The sequence below is a fragment of the Cardiocondyla obscurior genome, linkage group LG12 (genome assembly GCF_019399895.1).
Source record: "Cardiocondyla obscurior isolate alpha-2009 linkage group LG12, Cobs3.1, whole genome shotgun sequence".
NCBI classification, from domain to species: Eukaryota; Metazoa; Arthropoda; class Insecta; order Hymenoptera; family Formicidae; genus Cardiocondyla; species Cardiocondyla obscurior.
Window position 1 is genome coordinate 5,633,047 of NC_091875.1, and position 23,330 is coordinate 5,656,376.

At 39.5% G+C, this 23,330-nt stretch overlaps 2 protein-coding genes across 5 annotated transcripts in view; one reads left to right on the top strand and one right to left on the bottom strand.

Annotated features, from left to right (window-relative positions):
• The first annotated feature begins 103 nt into the window (after positions 1 to 103).
• Positions 104 to 8,069, top strand: LOC139107032 (leucine-rich repeats and immunoglobulin-like domains protein 3). The gene is made up of 14 exons (XM_070664242.1): positions 104 to 608; positions 1,645 to 1,716; positions 1,802 to 1,945; positions 2,024 to 2,161; positions 2,231 to 2,371; positions 2,518 to 2,805; positions 2,909 to 3,052; positions 3,134 to 3,372; positions 3,446 to 3,592; positions 3,711 to 4,025; positions 4,106 to 4,387; positions 4,477 to 4,752; positions 4,832 to 5,122; positions 5,235 to 8,069. Exons 1-14 carry the CDS (start codon positions 376 to 378, stop codon positions 5,357 to 5,359), a joined length of 2,835 nt encoding a protein of 944 aa, XP_070520343.1. The 5' UTR covers positions 104 to 375; the 3' UTR covers positions 5,360 to 8,069.
• A 1,011-nt stretch (positions 8,070 to 9,080) lies between these two features.
• Positions 9,081 to 23,330, bottom strand: part of LOC139107035 (trehalase) — a 35,557-nt gene continuing 21,307 nt past the window's right edge. For 3 of the 4 annotated variants that reach the window (XM_070664248.1, XM_070664249.1, XM_070664247.1), the window contains exons 3-7: positions 18,890 to 19,675; positions 18,396 to 18,529; positions 17,044 to 17,597; positions 16,675 to 16,922; positions 9,081 to 12,633 (exon numbers count right to left, since the gene is read on the bottom strand). In XM_070664248.1, coding sequence (XP_070520349.1) covers positions 12,492 to 12,633; positions 16,675 to 16,922; positions 17,044 to 17,597; positions 18,396 to 18,529; positions 18,890 to 19,675 — 1,864 coding nt within the window. In that variant the 3' untranslated portion in view covers positions 9,081 to 12,491. Of the gene's footprint in view, positions 12,634 to 14,293; positions 16,498 to 16,669; positions 16,923 to 17,043; positions 17,598 to 18,395; positions 18,530 to 18,889; positions 19,676 to 23,330 lie in introns of those variants that run through there. The other variant, XM_070664250.1, reaches the window with a different exon arrangement.

Here is a 23,330-nt window from a genome sequence, read left to right on the forward strand (position 1 = left end):
GATTAACTACCGCGTCGCGGTCGCCATTTCACCAGGTGGCGTCTCGCGAGCGTCGTGGGTCGTGCGATCGCAGCGCAGTCGTCCCGTAGGCGTCATCATGGTGCGTGGGTCTCAGCAGTGTTTCTGAGGGGCGAAGCCGCGGGGAGCGAAGTTTGTTTTGAGCGGACGAACGGACGCGAGGGTGACGTCGCCCATCGGTGGTGTTACGGTGGACTCGCGCGACCGGCACGGGTTCGTTTCACCATGCCGCGGCGATGATGCGGCTCGGCGACGGCGAGCGCGGCCGCGCGACCGTTTGATCCGAAGCGACGGACTCTGGTGTGGCGCGCGCTTCCCCTGTGCGTGAGTGCGTGCGTGTGCGTGCGAAGGCATACAATGTCGAGGTGCTCCACGGGGCGGCCTCGTCCGGAGCGGAGATGGGACGCCGCGTGCCTGCTGGTCGCGTGGACGCTTGCGGCGCTGAGCATGTCGGCTACCCAGGCGACGGAACCGAGCGACGACGCGAACCGCTGCCCGGTCGAGTGCTCCTGCCTGGGCAACCTGGTCGCCTGCAGCGACCTGCAGCTGATCGAGGCGCCCAGCGGCCTCCCGCCTTGGACAGAGACCCTGTGAGTAAACATCGCGACCCGCGGGCGCGTTCCCGGGTCGGAGGCTAGTCTTATCCGTGGCCCGACGTCTCCGGTTTCCCCTCCGCTAGGAGATCGGATTTCACAAAGGGTGCATCGTGCATTCTTTCACAGAAGCGCGTCTTGTCGTTCACGGAGCGAAGACACGTAACGCAACGCTTCGGGAACGACGATCTTGCGAATCTCGGGGGGGAAAGATCGTGAAACCTGGCCTGTGTAATACGAGCCAGCGGCGATAAGATACAAGAGGAATTTATAGCAAAAATATAATAATCGCCGATATGTGTATCTTATGATTGGCTATCGGGAATTTTTTTTACAATTTACTTCGCTGCCTGCGAGAGTAACCGGAGGACAAGGGATTTTCACGCGGTGAGAGAACTTTGTTTAACGGCGAGACGCGTATTTACGCACCGATTAACAATCCGCTTGTTTTGCGCTCCGGTTAAAAGTTTACAGGCGATGGTTGTCGGGCCGGCAATTTATTATTTATTGGATAATGACTATTATTACACTATATTGTTTGGAAGTTAAATTGAGGGGGAGTGTTATTGCTTGTTATGGCTGCATGTGGGCCGCTTGTCCCTTCACTCCGCTAAATGGCCAAATTGATGAGACCGGCTCTACAGATGTATGTGGCCAGGTTTTCTATAGCCATATAGGGTGCTATGATGACTGATTGTTAAGTCCTCCAATGCTCAGAGTCAAGGATAGCAAGATCTAAGTAGGAAAGACTCATGCTTATGCTATTTAAGGTATTAAGATGTATAGTTAGTACATTCCAGCTTTTTACAAGGTGCGTTTAAATTAAAAGAGAGAGAAGCACAGAGAAAGAGTTTTAGAATTATTTTCTCTGCAGGGATTATAATATAATAATTTTTATATTCGTATTGTAACACGTTAAAACACGTAAAAAAAAAAAATACTGTATCTACGTAGTAAAAAAATTAGGTATGCATTTTTTATTAAGTGTTTTATTTAATTAATATATTTATGAATTTTAATGTGTATCTTTTAGAGAATTGAAGGACAACAATATTGCAAACTTGGAATTCGATTCGTTGCTTCATTTGACGGAACTAAAAAAATTGTAAGAGCTGCAGCGTTCGTTTTTAATATAAAAAAATTTAGAAACAATGATATGCATGTTTATCTATTATTATCTATAATTACAGAGATGTAAGTGCTAATAAGCTCGGAGATAATTTTACTATTGCCTTGTCAGACGTCACACAATTACGCGAACTTAAAGTGAATAAAAATCACTTGACTCAAGTGCCAGACCTTGTATTTGTTAAGAATATTACTCACCTTACATTGTAAGTATTCGATATATATAAATTAGAAAATGTTTTTGATCGGTATCTAGCAACTTATTAACATTTATTTTTTCCTAGATCCCATAATTCGATTATCGGTATAAATGGGACTGCATTATTTAGCTTGCAACAGCTTCAATATTTGGATCTCAGTGCAAATAAAATAAGTGTTCTTCAAAGGGGCTCTTTTCTCGCTCCTAATCGACTCACACATTTGTATGTATTTCGGCTTTACAAATTTATTACATATTAATTTCGTCGTCTTTAATAATTTTGAATTTAAAGGAATTTAAATGCAAATCATATGAGAATCATCGAAAATGGAAGCTTGGATAATCTGACTTTATTAGAGGAACTGCGCCTAAATAAAAATAATTTGACACAGCTAAAAGATCTTTTCATGAATCTGGGAAAATTGCGAATACTGTAAGTGCACATTGTATATTTTTAATAGAATTATAAAAAGAAAGAGTCGCTACAATTACGATTGCGATGTAATTTATGCAAACGTTACGTTGAGAAAACAATTTCTTTAATCTTTAATGTTATCTAAAATGCATATAATGTTATAGGGAAGTGAATAGAAACAATTTGCAACAAATACATGGATTAAGCCTGAAAAGTTTGAAAAGCCTAAAGGAGTTGTATTTAAAAAGAAATAGAATTGATACATTGGACGACGGAGCCTTCTGGCCTCTTAAGAGTTTAGAGTTGCTACAGCTCGATTTTAATATGTTAACTACTATTAAAAAAGGTGGCTTGTTTGGTTTAGAGCATTTGCAGAAGCTGACGTTGTCGCACAATCGGATCTCAACTATCGAACCTCAAGCATGGGATATATGCAGAGAAATAGTAGAGCTGTTAGTAATATTTTCATAATTGAGATAATTCATTATCTCTGCGTTGTGCAAATATTATAATTAAATAATTCATTTGATTATAAAACTTTCATTTTTATTTCAGAGACTTATCGCATAATGAATTGACCTCTATAGAACGGGGTTCATTCGAATATCTAACGAAACTCGAAAAGCTTAAACTGGATCACAATCAAATAGCATATGTCTCGGACGGAGCATTCAATTTCACGACAAATCTTCGTATTCTGTATGTTTAATACAATATCAATTATATATTCTTAAATATTTTTATATATTACGGTGTTATAAATACTGCTTTGCTTTAAAGGGAACTCAATTCGAACAAGATATCGTATATGGTAGAAGATATCAGCGGTGCGTTCTCTCCGCTCGGTCAGTTGTGGAAATTGGGCTTAGCGCACAATAAAATAAAATCTATAAATCAAAATGCTTTTATTGGCCTGAGTCGCGTTGTCGAATTGGATTTAATTGGAAACAATGTTACGTCCATCCAAGAAAACGCGTTTATTTCCATGTCTAGTCTGAGCAAACTTAAAATGAACACCGGTAAGTTTCACGTTTAAAAAATATTTGAAAAAAAATTACTCTCTTAATGTTATCTTTCTTATTTATATTATAGGAGCTTTGGTTTGCGACTGTGGGCTTCAATGGCTGAGCATGTGGTTACGAGAACATCCCTACAGCGAAGCTGAATTGCATTGCGGTTATCCGCATTGGTTACAGGGCATGTCACTGGCTCAATTACATCATGCGAATTTTACTTGTGGTAAATTATTATAGCAAAGATTTTACATATTTAAACATTTTGCATATTTTGTACGTTATTTCTATAATTTTACGCTTTTAATAAAACCTTTAATTTTTATTTTAATAATTGTTTATAGATGAGTATCCAAAACCACGAATCATCGAAGAACCTTTGAGCCAAATGAGTACCAAAGGTAAAGATGTGAAACTGGTTTGTCGCGCAACTAGCACCGCTGACACACCGCTTCATTTTACTTGGAAGCATGACAACGTAGAGCTGAATGACGCGAATCTGCAAACTAATCTCAACACCTCTGAGAGCGGAATAACTGAAGCAACATCTACATTATATCTTATTAATGTGACTTATGCCAATGCGGGAAAATATCAATGTATGGTAACGAACACCTATGGAACTACATACTCGTCTAAAGCACGGCTAAGTGTATTAGGTAAATTAAATATATACATTCCAATTTATATTGTTGAAATTAAAAATTCATTAATTAATTTCGTACGTTTTTCTGTGCAGTTTATCCATCGTTCTCTAAAATTCCGCACGATATACGAGTGAACGCTGGGAGCACTGCTCGTTTAGAATGTTCCGCTGCAGGACAGCCTACTCCGCAGATAGCTTGGCAGAAGGATGGTGGCAATGATTTTCCAGCTGCCAGGGAAAGACGAATGCACATGATGCCGACAGACGATGTATTGTTCATAATTAACGTGAAAATGGCTGATAGCGGAATTTATTCGTGCATCGCGCAAAATACAGCTGGTCTTATCATTGCAAACGCTACCCTTACTATATTAGGTAATAATAAATATTCTATTATTTATTGAAAGTTTTAAATGCAAAGATTATTCTTATATTTGTGGTTTTTTTTCTCTTTCTTTTTTCAGAAACACCATCTTTTGTAAAACCGATGGAGAATAAAGAAATAACAGTAGGTGGCTCGATCGTGCTGGAATGCATGGCTAGTGGCTCTCCACGTCCAAAATTATTATGGCGAAAGAACGGTAGTCCGCTGCAAGCAACGGAGCGTCATTTCTTTACCGCGGAAGATCAACTTTTGATCATTGTTAACACAATTGCCAGTGACGAGGGTAGTTACGAATGCGAAATGAGTAATTCTCTAGGCAGCGTCGTCGGCGCGTCGCATCTCACAGTCAAACCGGGTAATTTTAATTATTAATAATCGAAGGATTTTTTACGAAAGGTTTTTTCTTGTCTAACATTTTTTAATTTGTTACACAGCCCCAGTTTCTACGCTAAACGAATCTGAGATTCTGGGCTTGGTAGTAATCGCCATAGTATGTTGTGCTGTCATTACTTCTGTAGTTTGGGTGCTCGTAATTTATAAAACCAGACGTCAATTGAATCCCACGCAAAATACTACTACTGCACAACCAGCGACGACTGTCATTCTTACTGTACCGGAGGTACAAACGCAGCAGTACCTGGATACGAGTTCCCAGCATAGCAAAGACAGTGGGACTGGAGACAGCACTAATCCTAGTAACGATCAACTACAACTGTGCTTACCAGGTAAATCAATTTTACATTGTAAAAGTCTATAAAAATTTAATTTTTCTGCTTTTAAAATCGATGCGTTTTAATATTATCATTGTCAGTAACGTTATATTTTTTTGTTTATCAGAAGAAGTTATAGCAACTTCTGCCAATAATGAAGAAGAAATGGGAACTATAAATGTCAACGATCCTCTCTTACGTTATACGAATCACGAACGACATGCAAGTGAAAATGCTGACAGCGCGGTTTGAAAGGAAACTGCGAATTAATGCATGAGGAAACGGAGCTGATGTTGAAGCTGACGCGTGAGGCGTTTTCGTGGTGTGAGTATTCGTGGTCGCGACTTATCTTTAAATCAGGATATAAATGTTCTACAAGTCGTGTACGTTAACAAGTTGTAGTATTACGGAGAGTAAGGGCTTATAAGTCCCACTGTCTGAAAAGTGACCTATAGTAAATGTCGATCTACACGACAGTTCGATGCACAACGGAGTATTCGTTACTTTTGCATAAGAATGAATTAACCACGGTGGTAAGAATATCAGAAAAGTGCGTAAACTACTCGAGGACAAGGGGCGTGAAGCTAGAATGGTGAAGGAAAATCGTTCGGCGGCTATCTTGGTCGATCATAAATATATGTAGCAAGTCCGTTATATTAACCGCAGTGACGTTACGTTAGCCACCATTCGTCATATATGCCAATCGTTGCAATCTGATGGTTTATTTTCATGAATGTAAGACTTTATTCCTCTTACCTTTTCGGCTTCATCTCCGCAACGCTACGTTCCTTCCTGATATTCTTACCCCCATGGAATCAGTGAGTCACGGCATAAGTACAACATAAGAAACAATAGTAAAACATTTATAGATCATTGTCATTGTATTTATTATACGCGATTTTTGGTAAATCGATATAGGAAACGTCAGACAACGTAACGTGTAAATAGCTAAACTAAGATCCTATTGTAAAATTAGTATTATTACAACGTGTGCCGCTTACTCGGCATTTTTTGGGAAATGCTCGTACATTTCTATTGATACAAGTAAATACTAAAATAAGTTTTTCTTTAATACAGTTTTTAAAGAAAAGAAAGAACAGTTTATTCTGTCAGAGACACGATAAAACTATACTGTAGATTTGTACTTTACATTTCAGACGTGCAATTGATTGTAATTTTACTCGTAATTGGATATCGGTATATTTAAACAGAAGTTTTATTGTGCTACTACCTTGAGAAGTTGTCATTCATTTCCGTATCAGAAAATCGCTTGCGTCATTAAACATGCTGAAACACGCGATCGCATAGCGTGTATTCGATAATAAACATTTACTCGACATCGTACCAGCATTTCCTGAATGCAAGCCATTGCGTCGCGCGCGATGATATTGCTAACCTTTAATAGCCACATATATTAGACCAGCCTTTGTGATAGATATTTATTCTAGGATTATTGCGTAGGCGGCTATTTATGGATTTAGGAAGGGAATATATGAGAATAGAAATATGCCATTTTATTCTAAAAAAAAAAGAAAAAAAAGTGCAGTTAATAACTGGTGGATGTATATTTATGCACCAAAGCGTTGATTTTTTTAGGTACTTTGTTTTTCCTTTTTACTTCGCAGTCGCATGCGACGCCAACCGCTGAATTAATATTCTGAATTAATTTAATTCGTTAACTTGATCAAAATGTTGCTCACTACTAATAGTTACATTGTGTTCCAGATATGTAGGATCTTTAGCTTTTGTAGGCATTTTCGTTAGTATTAATATCAACTAAGTTGAAACGCATACAATATGAGACTTTATCTTTAATAATCTTCCACATATTATTACGTAGCTTACATTGTTTTCAGGGTTTTCAGAGTAGTGTATGTTAGGGTCTCGAGATTTTATAAAAATATAATACGATGTGCAAGATGTAAAAACTTATTTCTACAAAATTACTTTTCCGTGATTTCTGTACTCGTGCATTGACGTTTGTATGATTGCGAAACTGGAAACGAAAGCCTTTATGTCAGTGTAAAAAATTTTTTATTGCCTTTATTGCAATGTTTTATTTTCGTTACTCAGTCTGAAATATTTAAATATATTGATGCGTCGTTATAAATTAAAATTACGTAGTATATTTAATATTAATAGCTTTCTCGTAGTGTACTCTTGTGACAAGTTTTACTTATAATATTTCGATCAGTTCGATATGTATGTTCTATGTAACTTTTATAAGTAAGAACATTTTTGGAAGTGCTTTTCTATAAAAAAAAAAAGAAAAAAAAAAGTGAAGAATAGAGAGAGAGAATGATATTTAATAGACAGATAAAATTTTAACGCGACAATGCGTGAGTGATTATTATGAAAGTAAAAATTGAAACTATTGCCTTTGCAGCACTAGGCAGATATTATTTGGAGAAAATTTTTGCGACATATATAATTCATATATTTTTCTAAGATCTATATATTGCAAAAGAATTCAAATTAAATTCGCACAAGACGAAGAGCCAGTACTATTGCTACTTAATCGATCGCGAACTCACGCGATACCTTCCACAAATTATTTACTCCTTATTTACGCAAGTGTTCGAGTATGATGCGCAGAGTATGACGTGCTCACAAGTAAAATTCAAGTATTGTATAAAGTAAAAAAAAAAAAAAATAGTCTGTAATATTCCACTTATTTGTGTAACTCGTAATTGTATATGTTTAAACGGTATGCGAGAGCAGTTTCGAGTAGACCGAGAATATGTTTCATTAATGTAGTCTGTGTAGAGTTTTTTTTTTTTTTTCTTACTGGTATAACGAGTATTAAATTATATAGTCAATAAAAAGAGAGAAAGATGCTCTATTGCAATGTAATTTTTTGGCTTTCGCCCGTGTGATACACCAAATAAGGCATCTGTTTCTCATTTCAGTATTTTCCTTGTTATATAGTATTGTGTACAAATACAAATAATCATCTACAATATGTTTTGTGCGTTATTACTTATCCTGCAATATTAAAGCCTTCACGTCACTTACCTTACGACAAATTATTCTTCAAAACTATTAATGGAATAAGACGAAAGAGAACGCAGAAACTTATGTCGGCATTTGATTTAACTTTATAATTTCACTAGGAAAGCTAACATTAATAAAGGCACCAAACGAATATATATATATACATATATACACACACGTATTTGTTAGCGAAGATTCTATTGGATAGAAAGTTTTATCTTTGAAATAATGATAAAAAAATACAGACTACAAAGTGTAGCAAAAATGTACCTACTTATCTCCAAGTATCACAATTATTCAAGTGTATGTACATACATATATATACATATATAATACATATATTCTACAACCCTTTTCAATTTTGATATTTGTTGATCGTTTATATTAAACGCACGGTTAAAATTCGCATTCCCTTCAGGTCATAATTGTTGAGTTTAATAATTTATTTTTATAACGTGCACGGGATTAACTGAGTGTTAAAACATTAGAAAAGAATATGTTAGAATTATTTTCTCAGTATAAAAAAATTTAATTTGACAGAATTAATTTTTTTATATCGCGAGAACAAATTAATTTTTTTTTTTTTTTAAGCAATTCTCTTGAAAATTGTTATGTAAATCTGTGAAAAATAATCATATAATTTTATGATCGTAAAATTATATAATTTTATTTGTATCTTTCACGCAATTTATATCACATGTTTTCAATAGAAATTTAATTAACTTTTTTCTTGCATACCTTCTGCTAATGTTACTACCGTTAATGATTATCTGTTAATTAAACAACATTTGCGTCATCGTTTAATGCCGAGTCGCATATGAATAACCATAAATCTAGATAAAAAAGATTCGACAATCAAGAAAAGAATCCAACTCGCTATTTGCGTTTACATTTCTTATGTGATGCAAATTTTACCGCACGGTATACACGTACTTACATGCATTGAAATATGGGAACGCTTGCTTTGAGGTAGCATATCTCTAATACGAAATATATCGTTTATTTGCAATTCGATCCTCGTTATAACAAACACTGAACGCGCGATTCAGAAAATTACCATCGTTACATACAAGTTTAACAAATCGAGCTTTCCGCCTACATCTAATTAATTTTCGCGTAAAACTTTATTATCAATCGCGTCCTCGTGGTATCATGTTTCAATTTTAATGCGAACGATAGGATAACAGTGCAAGAACTGTCGTCAAATTTAGTATCTCGGATATTCTTGCTTGGACGAGGCCGTAAGAATTTCTGGGACAAAAGCTCTTTCTCTTTGCATGCGAGAAGAGATAAATTCGTCGTAATCACAAATTGGCAATTTAAAATATGCATTCCGTTGCATCAAATAACTTTGCTCAAACTACGTAAATACATCACGATAAATTTTTCATACAATTGCAATTCAACATCACACGTTCGAGTCCGTAATATTCTTTTAACATTGTATAACTTGTATATACAAATCGATTAAGACCGAGTAGTAAAACAATTTGATGCAAAAGATTGCACGATTAGAATCCTAAGTGTTCTAATGATATAGATATATCTGAAAAAAGATAGAAAGGAACTATTTACAGAGCGTACTTATGCTGAAAACGTTTCACCGATGTTTCACGGTGATATATAATCTCCCTCTAGTTATCTCTTTCTCATTGTCATTGCTATTTAAACGAAGATACATTCGAGATTAACATATTGAAGATATCGAACATTAGTTTATTTATACATATAAATACATACTAATAATACTAAATTAAAATTTAGACTCTGCGGCTAAGCGGTTTAGAATATTTTCGGTTTATTTATTACATAATATTATTCACTCTAGATTTGTCGATTTGTTGTATTTCTTGGCACTATGCACTGCGAGATCCATATACGTATTGCGGTCGCGATAGTCTAAAAATAAGCAGACAGCAACAAGAGCAAGGATCGTAGCAAGCACGGCGCCAAATGCTCTATTTATAATTTAGCGAAATGCACGAAATATATTTTTTTTTTCAAAAGATCGCACTATGAAGGGCTGTTAAATCGACTGTATCTTCGTTTAATTGTTCCGATGCTTCGGGCGCTCCGTTAAATGCGCGTCGTACACGGCAATTTAACAATCTAAAGGAAATCTAACAGACTGTTCTTATTATATTTATGTATAAGTAATACAGATAATTTCGTGATAATTCTCTATACATCTACCATAAAAAGAATACATCGTAAAAGAAATAGGAAAGAGGTATTTTCTCAATAGGTCAAATTCTTTTTACTACTCAAACATGACACTAATCAAATATCCTCTCACTGTTCTCATCACTATGCATTACTCGAATAATTATTCACAAACAACTTAAGTCACAATTTGTGAAATAATTGAGAAGTTCCATACGATTAGAGGCTTTCTCGAGTACGTCGCACAGAACAGAAACACCAGGTACTTTCGTATCACACACTGGCTAGAAATAAAATTTGTGTATATATATCATATATATCTAATGTTCGTCTGTACACTCGAAATCACGATATACATGTACGACGTCATCGAGAAACGGCCCTAATGCCGTGCGAAAATTACTGTTCTGAGTCATCACGTTCGCTTCGTAATACGTAACGAGAGAGCAAAGTTACACACACGGACGCAATAAAATGTACACTCGTAACTCCTTCGGTAGCTCTAGAATAATTCTACTTAGCAGCCTTACTTTAACGCTAAACGAAATATAAATACCACGCAAAATCATGGAGTTGCTAGAGCTAGCGAATAAAAACTAATTGAGCGCGTGAAAGCTTTGTCACAAGATTGGCAAAGGAACTTTCAATCTCTTATACATCGCGAAATCACTCCAATCGCGGACGACTAAAGATGCCAATAAATTGTCGTACTACGGCGCATCGATTTGTAACATAACGGACGCCCGTGGATCGATCGCTAGTAATGCGAGATAAACGTGCTCGCTCGCGTATAAAAATATCAGCAAAAATACAACATCCTCAATAATTTATCTGTAGTATCGTCAGCTATTCATTATCTCTACATTTATCTAAATTATATACATAATTATATGTATATATATGTACATATATATATATACATATGTATTATATATACATATATATATATACGTATTTATACTTGCTTTTGCGATCTTGTACCACACGCACATGCATTATGACACTCCGTTGTAAATCGCATGCATACACGTCCTTCCAAATTTACATGCACGCATTATTTATCTGTATCCACAAATAGCAGAGTCCATCTCGGTTTTCACCTTTACCACTGTTTCTTTTTTTCTATCAATCGCCTCGTCATTATAAAATACCTTGTTATAAAATCATCCCCCGTGAATCACAAGCCGATAACCACAGTCCATTTTTATTTCAAGACCATCTTAGTAACGTCTTGAGACGTTAATACGGTTTCGTAGTCTAAAACTAGATAGAACCGTACTTAGGATGATTTTAAATATAAAGGTGGACTACGACTACAGCCCATTACATTTGATTCTCTTAAAAAATGTACGAATTTTTCCCACTCCGTGAAAAAAAGTCACTCGGGCATACGCAACATTGTAGTACGGTATTAATTTTCATTCGGTTACTTTTTTAGATGGCACGATAGAGTTTAGCGCTATGCTTTAATGGTCGTTTAGCATAACAATTATGACGATTGTAAAAATCATGCTTAAAGATAACTTTAAAATTAGCCCGGAGAACAGCGTATCAAATATGTAATATCGAAACTAGCGACGTAAGTCTTTGTTCCTTTAAATGAATCCTGCACTAAGGGCCACTGTGGAGCACCCGCACGATCGTATCTTTCGTCTCGATGAATTCAATAAATAACAATACATTTACGAACCTTTCTTACATTCTTTCATTTGATGTTCCACTAAATTGAATCCAGTTATTACTGGAGTAGAATACTTCACGCGCCTATGCACACATACATTCACATACACACATAAACACATGCGCACTCTCTTTGTTCTAATTTTTTTACATATAAATCTACTCCTGTTTCTTTTCTATCACGATATTAAACCAAACGAGAACCAGAATCACGCAATTCTTCCGCCGCCAGGATTGTCGATCCTTTCGGTTTCGCAAGCTGGAAGACTTTACCGAAGCGGTGTCACGCCATTTCATCTTCAAGCGCATCTGCAATACTTTTACCAGACGCTCTTCCATCTTCGATTAACATTTTGCTTTAACATTTCACTCTTTTCATCTTCTTCTGCGAGTATATTCTTCTACACTGGCGTTCCGGAACGTTTCTTCGTCCGATGCTCCGACGTTATCCTGGTGCTTCCTGCCAGCCGCAATTATCTGTTTTTTCTCCTTTCGCTTTTACTAGTCATGTAACAAATCGATATTCGGTCTAGACAACGAGCGGTCATCAATCGTTGTTCATGTCCTTCAGTTCGGTGTACGCAATTCGCTTCCGGTACAAATTATTACCGCTCGACAGCACCTTCCTTTTGTTCGGCATCGTCGATGGACCGGGCGCATAGTAATGCCGCCTTTTATACATGACCATCCTGTTAAAAAGAAAATCAATTAATATAAAATATATTATTTAACAAAATTAAAAATTTTACAAACTTATTATATAAAAAAAAAAAAATCCACACTTTGCTTCACAATATAAAATAAATTTAACTTCCATTGCAGGATGTTAAGACTTTCAATTACTCTCTAAGCGCAGATTCATTCCGAAATGTTTTCGTAGAATTAAAATTAAATTTCCATGTTCCTTTCGCAGATGCGATTTCTCATATTACTACTGTAATCGACGATTGACATTTTATTTTCTCCTATCATGTTAATTACTAATTAAAGTGGTCTCTCATTTTTCGAACGCTTTCTTCGCCCGCGTTCGTCTCCTCGCGTTCTCATCAACGGCGCGCACAGGAATACCGCGCGCGTTTTATCAACGCGATCGCAGGTCGGTCCTTGAGCACGATCTAATGCTAGCAGGAATTTGCGCAAAAAGTCTGAATGGCAAATGCAGTCACGCCTACATCACGTGTATTGTTCACCGACGGCCATTCGTTTCCTCCTCTTTCTCTGCGCCAGCACGTGTGCCGGTGCCTGGCAATTATATCGGTACCTCCACGGGAGTGCCGACGTCTCTACGGCTAGTAGCTTCATCACGTCTATCGCGATAACGTCGCAATATACCGAGGTTTCGCGGTATCCTCCGCCGAGACAGTGACACGTACTCCAAGTGCCTAAAAAATCGCGTCACTCCTTAGGCAAAGAAATATTCTGTGAGTATCCAGAGTTCTCTCCTCCTAAAAAAAAATTTAATTCATAACGTATATAATTGTGGCAGCAATTTCCACGCCTCTGACAAGTTATTTAAATCATTAATTGAAATACATTTATTTAAATATTCGTAACTGCATTAATAATCTTCAAAATCTTTAGAGCTCCGGAATCATATCTTGAAGTATCGTATACTATGATCCTCGAATATTTTTTTATTCTGGATAAAAGCTTTGTGACTTGGAAGATAAATCTTGATTTGGTACAAGTTTATATCTTTAAATACTCTTTTTCATTTAAATTAATTTTTTTTCTCTTTTTTTTCTTTTTTTTTCCTCGAAGAGAACGTCTTTTTAAATGCTTCAGAATAATTTCTTGCCTCTTGGTACGCATCTTTTGGGTCACCCTGTACGATCATCACGGCTCGACTGTTATCTGCGTAATTATTACTGATGGTAGAAGCTAAGCACTATTGAAGGTGGCTTGTTGTGCGTGAAACTCGCGTAGCACGGTGGAATGTTAATTATTACCGTAACAAAAGGCTCTCGAATGCCAGAGGGAACATTCTTGCGTAGCTGGCGTTATATTCTTACGCAGTTTCGAAAAACGCACACTTGTCTGCTTTAATTGCGCAAAAAGAAAAAGAAACAAACAAATACAGATTGCCATATGTAACGTTACGTCGTATTAACCAGAGAATACTGGTTTAACAAATTTATCTGGTGAACGCAATTCCTTCACAACTGATCCTTGACAAATCTGGTTGCACATTAGATATAGACTTACCAAACGGATTTACAGAACGAAGGGGCGCATTTATCCGATCTAGTTTCGATGATTTCATATCCGGAATGTCTATCAGTATTCACTTTACGGATACGTTACGGAGTAATATAAACGACTGCATGCAACACGCGGTGTATCGCAGGATAGGTTACACATGGACATTTGATTTATTTCTTTTATTAAGTTATCGTACAAGGAGTTGGGTTTAGGAGCAGGGTGCATGCGTAATAAACTATTCGCGTTCGCAACTTGATTGTAGAAAAAAAAAGAAAAATAATAAATTAAAAAGAAAAATTGATTTCCCGAGTATTGTTCTTAGATAATTACGATTGGAAAATAAATCGTGTATTAATGTTGTGTTTGTTAGGGCGGGACAAATGTGGTATTTCTATGCACACCCACTCATAAGCTCACCCTTTCACATTATTAAATGTCATCCTAACTAAACGTAACAGAATTCTAAAAAAAAAAAAAAGTAACGTAGTATTTTTTTTTTTCTAAAATAAAAATCTAAAGTAATCGGTAAGTTTATTAACACCGTTGACGTGCTACTTGAAAACTTGAAATTGATATTAATTGTACGAATAAAGTATGAAAAATTAAATATCTAACAAACCACTTTTTTTTTCTTTTCCCCAAAAAATACGTTTCTCAAATTTTTTATATACTTTATTTTTTTTTTTTTTTTTAGAATCTATTCAATAGATTCGTCGAATGTAAACATAGTAATTTGCGAGATCATAGCCCCACTATTTCGCCAAGTATATTGCGTATATGTCGAGCTTACATTTGACTATAAGATTTGACTACAAGAGGGGAATGATTGTTGCGAATGGGCAAGAGAGAATTATAAAATGTAGAGGCGGCAATTCGCGAATTGAAAGCAAACTATCTGTCATCGTTATGAACTGCCAACCGTCAACGGTTCATCGTCCATTATCTCGTGCTTTCCTCAACTCGTTTAATACTTCGTGTTATCAGCTCGTTTTAGATCCAAGTTATATATATGTATAAGGCACTCTTCGAATAATAACGAAGATTTAGAGGAGTAATTTTGGCGACGCCCAGCCTTCACAATGTCGCCATTGCGGCTCATAAAAGTAAGATAGATAGGCGCCGTACGCATAACTGACTAGATGAGTCCACTCTTCTCCGAGAAGAGAAAACGAGTGGAAACTTTCCCGTTGTATCTTTTATTTGTAGCTAGTCCTGTCAAACTGTTTCCCTCAATTGTCTTATTTATCACCATTTTTAATATCCTTCCTCTTTCCTGTCGAGGAACCTTGCTCCGACTGTCTCCGGAATATCTTGGAGACGTCGATATTATAGTTTGTTATTACATAGAATATTTGCGCGACATAATAATTTATCTACCCTAATAATACTAGTACAGTAATATATATCGACGGCTAATCTCAAATTAAAATAATATACGTAAACTAAATTCAAGAGAAATCGCCTGCGGTATTTAAAGTTTTAGATCTAAAGATAAAGAATAAATTCCTGCAATGGAAGGATGATAGAACGTAAATTCGACCAGCGAACGTAGTTCGTTAAATGATCACAGAATATGTCTCGTAACAGCGCACGTCTGATGGAGTGATTAAGTAATAGACGATTGTCTAACGATAATAAATCCTGGCTACGTATTCCACCAGCAAGAAGGGCCACAGCATTTCTATTAATAATATAATAACGACATATTTCTATAGTAGAGAAGGCACATGTTTGTAGATATGTTTAAACGTACTGGCGATATAGTTTTATAAACCACCTCTGAAAAAGCCCGATATTATGCTATAGTTATTTTTTAAAAAATCACGAAGAGCGTAGAGAACGGAATGACAGATAATCGTATAACATTAAAACAAATTTAAACAACTGGTAAGTACGATATCAATAATATATATATGTATATATATCGCAAGTAAGGCAATAGAGATTCATGTCCCTTCTAAAACGATGCTTAAATGCGTAGTAAAATATCCTGCGGCTTATAGAATATTCTTTGGAAGCATGTGTGGCAAGAGAGTAAAAAAAAAAAAAAAAATTACGCCGTTTTTGAGGCCCCCTTGCATTACTCGGAGTGTCTTACAATAGTATAAGAAGTGCCCGCACTTGCTTCTATTTGGTCCTTTTTATACCCGTTTTTACGCCCTCTTCGTCAGTCATTCTGTTATAAATTATACAAACCGAATGACTGAGGAAGAAGGGCAAAAATATTATTTAGATCAATTTCGAATTCTTCGAGACTGGAAGTATATCTACTATCATAGATCGATGCGTATCGATCTTTCGAATGTATCTTTCGCGAATTTTATGCTAGTTGATTTAGGTCACGTGGATATCTGAAACAGAAAACAGAAAGAGGCATCGTTTTAATTTACGCGTACTACCGATTAATCGATGGGAAAAAACTTGAGTGCAATTTTTATGAGTTAATAAAATAATTAAAATATGCACGAGTCTTTTCCAATTTCTTGCAAAGATATTTTTTTCGTCCATTCGCTCGGTACTCACCTCACCCTATAAATCCTGCTGCTAACGATATGATGAGAGCTAGAAGCCCGGTTAGCATCTGACCAGCCGTTGAAACGACCGGCGGTGATGCTGCATTCTCGACCACGGTGCCCGGCGCGAAGTAATCCTCTGCGGTCAACCTGTCACCATACTTATCCAACAATACCATAACGACTCCGTTCGACCAGCCGAAGCCAAGTTGTACCTCGTACTCACCTCCACCGCCGTGACCACCCGAGACGGTCGCGTCATACTGCCAACAAAATTTTTGCGATTTTATATTTCTTCCCAAAATTACGATGCATTATTTATTAATTTTTAATATTATTATTCTCCTCTCGTTTTTTTTTTTTTTTTTTTCCCGTAAAAATTACCTTTTCATACATGCTGTGCGTCTCGTTAAAAGCTTTGTAGTTACTACGGACCCATCTCTGGCTGATCTCGTAGGCCAGTCTCTGCGCCCATGGGTCACCCGTTTTGTTCAACGACATGATGAAGAAATACTGAAGAGGCGGCCAAGCATTGGGATAGTCCCACTGCTCGCCGGAGTGCTCTAGAGTCGTCGGTATGCCGCCCTGATTTAACATGATTTGATTCTTCTCGAGATACTTGAGCACCTTCGACACGTATTCCGACTTCTTCGACGTGTCGTAGCAATCCGTCCAGAGCGGCAGGATGTTCGTGGGATAAAAGTAATCTCGCTTGATGTCATTCAGCATGTCATAGTCCAGCCAGGCACCCACCTCTTCGTGCCACAACACCATCGTAATCGCCTCCTTCCATTTCGCGGCCAGGTCGTCATAATACGCGGCCTTCGTCTCGTTACCCATCCGACGATTATATTGCGCCAACAGCACGGCGTTTCGCTGTATTATGGTATTCAGATCGACCGGAATTATGGATCTGGTCTTGAGATTTGTCAGATTACCTGGAATCCGTCTCGCTATTAACTTCCAATTCTTCTCTCCTTGCTCTTTCTCTTTCGTTATATCGAAAACGCGGATTCGTAATTTTTAATTTTGGATTTTTAATTTCATTAACTTTGGTTTAATTTTCACTGATTTCAATGGAAATGAGCGAGGTAAGGCGGTTCAAGTGCCGTGAAAACGGTACGATCTAACGATTTCAGCCGCCTTTTGCGAAATCAATTTTAGAGTACCGACGCCGCGAACAATGCTTTCACTTAGGAAACGAGACGGAGGGCCTTGAAGCGGCGCGCAGATCTCATTGAAGATATAGCGTTTAATGTGAAATAGCACAATAATTGTGGGTAATGCTGCGCGTGTATATGTAATACGTCATTATAGCATCGGTTCGATTCATTGGAAGAAAAAAAAGAAAAAAAAAAAAAAAAAATTATGACAAAGAAACAGAACTGCGTTCCCGGCATCTTTTAGTACTTGGTATTAATTTCAAATGAGCTCGGGTAATCGGAGAATCGGCGCGTAAAAAAAATTATTTTGTGGCGGGACAGTCCGCAGTCCATTTCTACACGAATATAACAAATATCTGTTCTTTTCTCGTTAAGGATATATCACCGTTACAATCTTATAATTAGCGCGGTATCATTTTCAGTCGTCTCTGTGACAATAACGCTTTATCCAATCATTAAAGCTATTTTGATCGCGCTCGTGGACACGTATATTATATTATTGCGCCCGACGTCGCTCACCCATAAAGACATCTATTTTTATCGCGCGGGAAGCAATTAAGGTATGATAATTACCCTTGTTGGTACCCTCGTGTACGAACCACCGACTGGAAAAATCCCATCCGGACTCGGCCGCTGTTTTCAATTCCGCGTAATAATTATCCTTCTCTTCGGCAGTGCGAAACTTTTGGCTGGTCAGAATGTCCTCCCTGATCACCACAGTCGCGGGATTAGTAAATCAAATGGATGGAAATCGAGACGGAAGTCGACGTCAAAAGCGAGAAACGTCGTCGCTAATTATTGGCGGAGCTCGACTCTTACAAAACGGTCAGAATTCTTCGCGGGCGATGTAACGCGTTGCGCAATGCACGAAAATTAACGCTTGCGATCCGGCACGAGCGTAATAGACGTAGCAGTGTCGTCAAGAATAATTTTGAAGAATAATATCTCTCCCTCCGGAGTACGCTTCGACTCATTTACCTCGACTCTAAATCATTTAGCTCCTCGCGAAATATTCCGCCTCGTCATTCGCGCTGCTGTTACCGAAGTCGCAAAAGGTCGATACTCACTCGTAAGATTCTGGCCGTGGACCGGACGATTCTTCGTAGTATCTGGAGAGCGTGTAGTTGACCCCGTCCTTTTCGATGTCCACGGTACGGTTGGTCATCCAGAAGGTAAACTCTTTCTCCAGCAGCCAGAGATTTTCTTTCAGCCAGGCGTCGTCGTGGGTGATCTTGAGATACTCTTCCACCATGGGTATCAACAGCGGCGGATGCGAGCGCATCTTGTAGTAAATCCTGCCTCCATTCGGTATGAAACCGATTTTGTCCACCACCGAAACGAAATTGTCTAGCATGCCTTTGACGGTGCTGTACATCTCGGACAACAGCAAGCCCTTGATGATCCAGTACGAGTCCCAGTAGTAGAACTCGCGGAACCGACCGCCGGGCACGATCACCGGGTTCGGCACGTAGATGATCGAGTAGAGCTCCTCGTTGATCCTTACGTCTTCCCGCATCTTTCTGCCCAGCAGCTTCCAGATGTGATTGAGGTCGGAGCCGAACTTCCGCAGCTCGTCGTCCTCGATATTCTGTAGGAACTTGGGAGTGGCGGTCCAGTCGGCAGGGTCCCAGTCCTCGAATTCGCGCCCGGCTATGGGCTCGAACGTGTCGTTGACGAACTTCTCCACCTGGATCTTGTTCGGGCTGTTGTTCACGCTCCTCATAAACGCGCGGAACAACGCCAGCGTCTCGTTCGGCGGCTGCTTCATCTTCAAGTCGACGAACCACTTGGAGTCCTTGTATATGCCGGCCATTTGTACCGTGTGCAGCAGATCGCCGTGGCAGTATACCTCACTGGAAAGGCACGGGACATATGGCTACTTGTCCGCTCGGCGAGCACGAGACCTTCTCGATCGCGCGATCGGTCTCTCTCGCCGGGGGGAGCGTTACGCGGATAAAATCGCGGGATTGAACTTTGCACCGAGGCAAAATGGCACGATAAACGTGTGTCGGGTAATAATGAACGAGAATCGTTAATTAACGGAGGCCTAACTGCATAACAACGCGATAACGGTACCGTGACAGGTTCGAGCGAAGAACGCGAGAGCAGTTTCCCGCATCATTTGCCGAATTGATTTTTACGCGCGATGTCGATCAAGTGACCCTCCTTTTACCGCGATGCAAAGTCAACCCGCGCTCAGTTATGGCAAGGTTCCGAACTGCGGCGTAATTTCGTATAGCTTAAGAGGCACATTTTGCAACTACTTGCGGCTTTCGCGGTTGGGTCGGTATCTGGACCAATGTCTCGGCCTCCAGCCAAGCCGGAGACACTTTAGAACGCGCCAATCCTCAATAAAGATACAGGAAGCTTGCCTTTAATTGTGAGAACAAAAGAGCGGTGGGCTTCTAATTGCGAAACAGGATTATCTATCGGCCGATCGTTTATCCTCATAAACAGCGACGATACGAGCCGGCAAAAGGCAACGCATGTAACGAGTTACGTTCGCGTTCTGCTTAAAGTAGCAAAATTCCGATCCAGCAATTACATCGTTTTATTTTTTCCTATAACCTGTAAGGTATCGTAAGCATCCTGATTCACTTCCGGGTACACCTTCAGCCAGGCTGAAGCGGCATTAGATCAGAGCTCATAAAAAGAACGCGTTTCTCGCGCGAACGAGCGTAGATTTACGCAGCAAATCGTGTCGAATCTCGCGAGCACGGAAAAATTCTCTTCTTCGCAATTACGCCGAAATCGCGAAAGCACGTAAGCGTGTACGTGTCCAAGGCGTTCAAGTCTTTTGACATTGCCGATATCTGCAAAAAAAGAACAAAAAAAAAAAAAAAAATTTCTGCTATCGCGAGAGCAGCATGTAACGAAACGCGCCCGGACGCGCGAATTTCCTCTCGCTTCCTCGCCTCGCGTGGATTATTTTTCACCGATCTCGCGCGGTACGTGCGAAATCGCCGCGGTTCCCGCTTTCCTGGCCGGCCTTGGTGAGCGAGATCCCCGTGCAGCACGTGCCCGCACGCATCGCCGTCGAGAATGAAGCCGATCGGCGCGCGGTGGAACGGAGGAGATATCCCGCGTTCGCGTGACGGTATGCGCGAGGCGGCGTTCGCAAAATGTGCCGCCTCATTATCATTACTGATACGCCGCGCTCGTTCGCGGAAACCGCGACTGATCGCCGTCGCTTTGTTACGCGCTAACGAGATTACCGCGGGAATCCGAGGCGCGCGCGCCTCCTCCGATTTCGCGAGCGGTCGGCTATTAGTCCGCGATTATGCCAATCGGCATGATCCTTTTAACGCGTACGTAATTATCCGGAATGGCCGTATGCGCGAAAAAGTCTTGCAATCCAGAAACGTTCCGCGCGGACGTAATTTTAAGAGACGAGACTTTGAAAAGATCGTACACGCGAGTTATGGTTGCCTCGGTACAAACCGTTCCTAGAAATGTATTATTTCAGACAATTTTGTTTTTTCCTTTTTCTTTTCTGTTCATGTCAAGTTCGTCAGGTTATCTATGTTAATGCATTTTCAAATGAATGGCAAACGACGGGCGTGGGAACGATAGCGTGGCTTTAGCATTTGCGTCATTTTTATCCGCGATAATTTCGTTTGAATGCACGCTCGTACGCCCGCGTTAATCGCTGTCGTTTAACTCTCATCGCTACCATCGTTTCTAATGCGAAGCTGGAAAGCTACGCGGCCGCGATTACGCTCGGCGCATTACTAATTACCTGGCTTAGCGCGACAATCTGATTTCGACGGCTGGATTTTAATTATTATTCTCTCAAATGATGCAGTACGGATCGCTCGCTTTTTTTTTTTTTTTACGTCATGTCGCGGAAAATAACGGGACGTGAACGGATAAATTATCGCGAACAGGTTCTCGCGCATCAGGTTACGGCGTAACGGAGCGATAAATCGTATTAATTAATCGCCGATTAATTAATACTCTGAACGTGAGTCCGGGTGCTGCATCACGCGACGGAAGAGCCGCGAGCGAATTGTCCTGTCGCGATAAAATTTGCATCCGTCTTACGCGTTTATTAGTCGACGGATAAGAACACTCGCCGGATGATAAATGAACGTCCCGTCGAATTAAATCTCCGTATCTTTCTTTACGAAAATTCGATGCCCGTTCTCGGATTGAAATGTCATTGCGGTCTCGGCCAAGAAGTGGCCTGATCGCGCCACTTTACCGAGACATACGTCACACGAGAGTTCTCCGGAAGATTCAATTTGTCGGTCCGCGAGCGTGCCGCCACTCCTCAATACACCGTCACGTCAATCCCTTACGCGCCTCCGTCACGCCACAATTAAGGATGGCCCGTAGCCGAGCGCGAGTCATCAACGGCGCAGAAGAAAAACAGGAGGCGTCTCGACGAGGATCAGCGGCTTAACCCGTCGTCGCGATCGCGAAATGCGCGCCCGTCAACCGGATACACCCGGCGCGCGTTATCTCGAAAACGTGATTTGGATCCGTCTGCGTCGTTGCGACACGCATTAGCTCGACAAACATGTGTGCATTACGCGAGAAACCAGTCCTGCCTTCACTCGGGAGATTTTGCCGAATTTTAGCGTCCGCGAGTCGTCCGGTAATTCCGCACCGGAAATCGTCGTCCGCAAATTGCAACGTCGCGATGTCTGAGCGCTTTAGGAAGGCGGCTATTAAAGTTTTTCCTTTCTAGCAGCTCCACCGAGAAGTAAATACTTAATATACACTCTTTTTCGTTAAACGAATCCGTATTACGGAGAAATATTGCGTAGGTTTCGAAGTGGCGCGCCGCCAAAATTCGAGAGATCGCAAGTGCAATGTATGCCGAAAACGTTCGGCGTATCTAAAAATCTCGACGCGAGACGAATGGTTCTGCCGTCGCTATTTCGATTGAAACTTAGCCCGAGGCACCTCCTCGAAAGTTACGCCCGTAAAATCGGGCATTACGCAATGACTAATGCGGCCGATAATAAAATTCGAAATTTTAACGAAACATTCTACATCTGCCGTAGATATCGAAAAAAAAGTAAGTTTCCTCGGCCGTTCGAAAAAGTATGCGGAATTGTAAAGAGCACGATATCGTCCACGGCTTTATCTTACGGCGTATTAACAAGTCGATACCCTTCATTGCGCGCTTCGTTTAAAAAACCGTGACGTATCTGTAAAAAGGCAGTTTCGCAATACCGTCAACCTGATTCCTTCGCGGTATCTGCATGCGCCGAGTAATCGTTGAACTAAAAATACTATTACGTACCGCGATTGAAATATTTTTCAAGTGACGTGCGCGGGAACAAAAAAAATTATCTCAAATTGAGAATGTAATTTTCATAAACGATCGAAACGAAGCTCGCGTCAGTTTGAATCTGCAAGCCTTAATATGAGATTTAATTTTTTTTTTTCTTTTTTTAGATCGAGAAAAATCAGTCTCGCGATTAAGACCTGTGTATTTAAATTATTAATTTTTTTCCCTCGCGCGTGTTACTCCAGCGACGTACTTTTTTCCGTTTG

Bases quoted from the DNA above. Each gene is read 5' to 3' on its own strand.
- LOC139107032 (XM_070664242.1), top strand. From the start codon at position 376: ATGTCGAGGTGCTCCACGGGGCGGCCTCGTCCGGAGCGGAGATGGGAC. The intron at 2,372-2,517 runs GTAAGTGCACAT...ATAATGTTATAG, and splicing joins CTGGGAAAATTGCGAATACT to GGAAGTGAATAGAAACAATT. The intron at 4,026-4,105 runs GTAAATTAAATA...TTTTCTGTGCAG, and splicing joins AGCACGGCTAAGTGTATTAG to TTTATCCATCGTTCTCTAAA.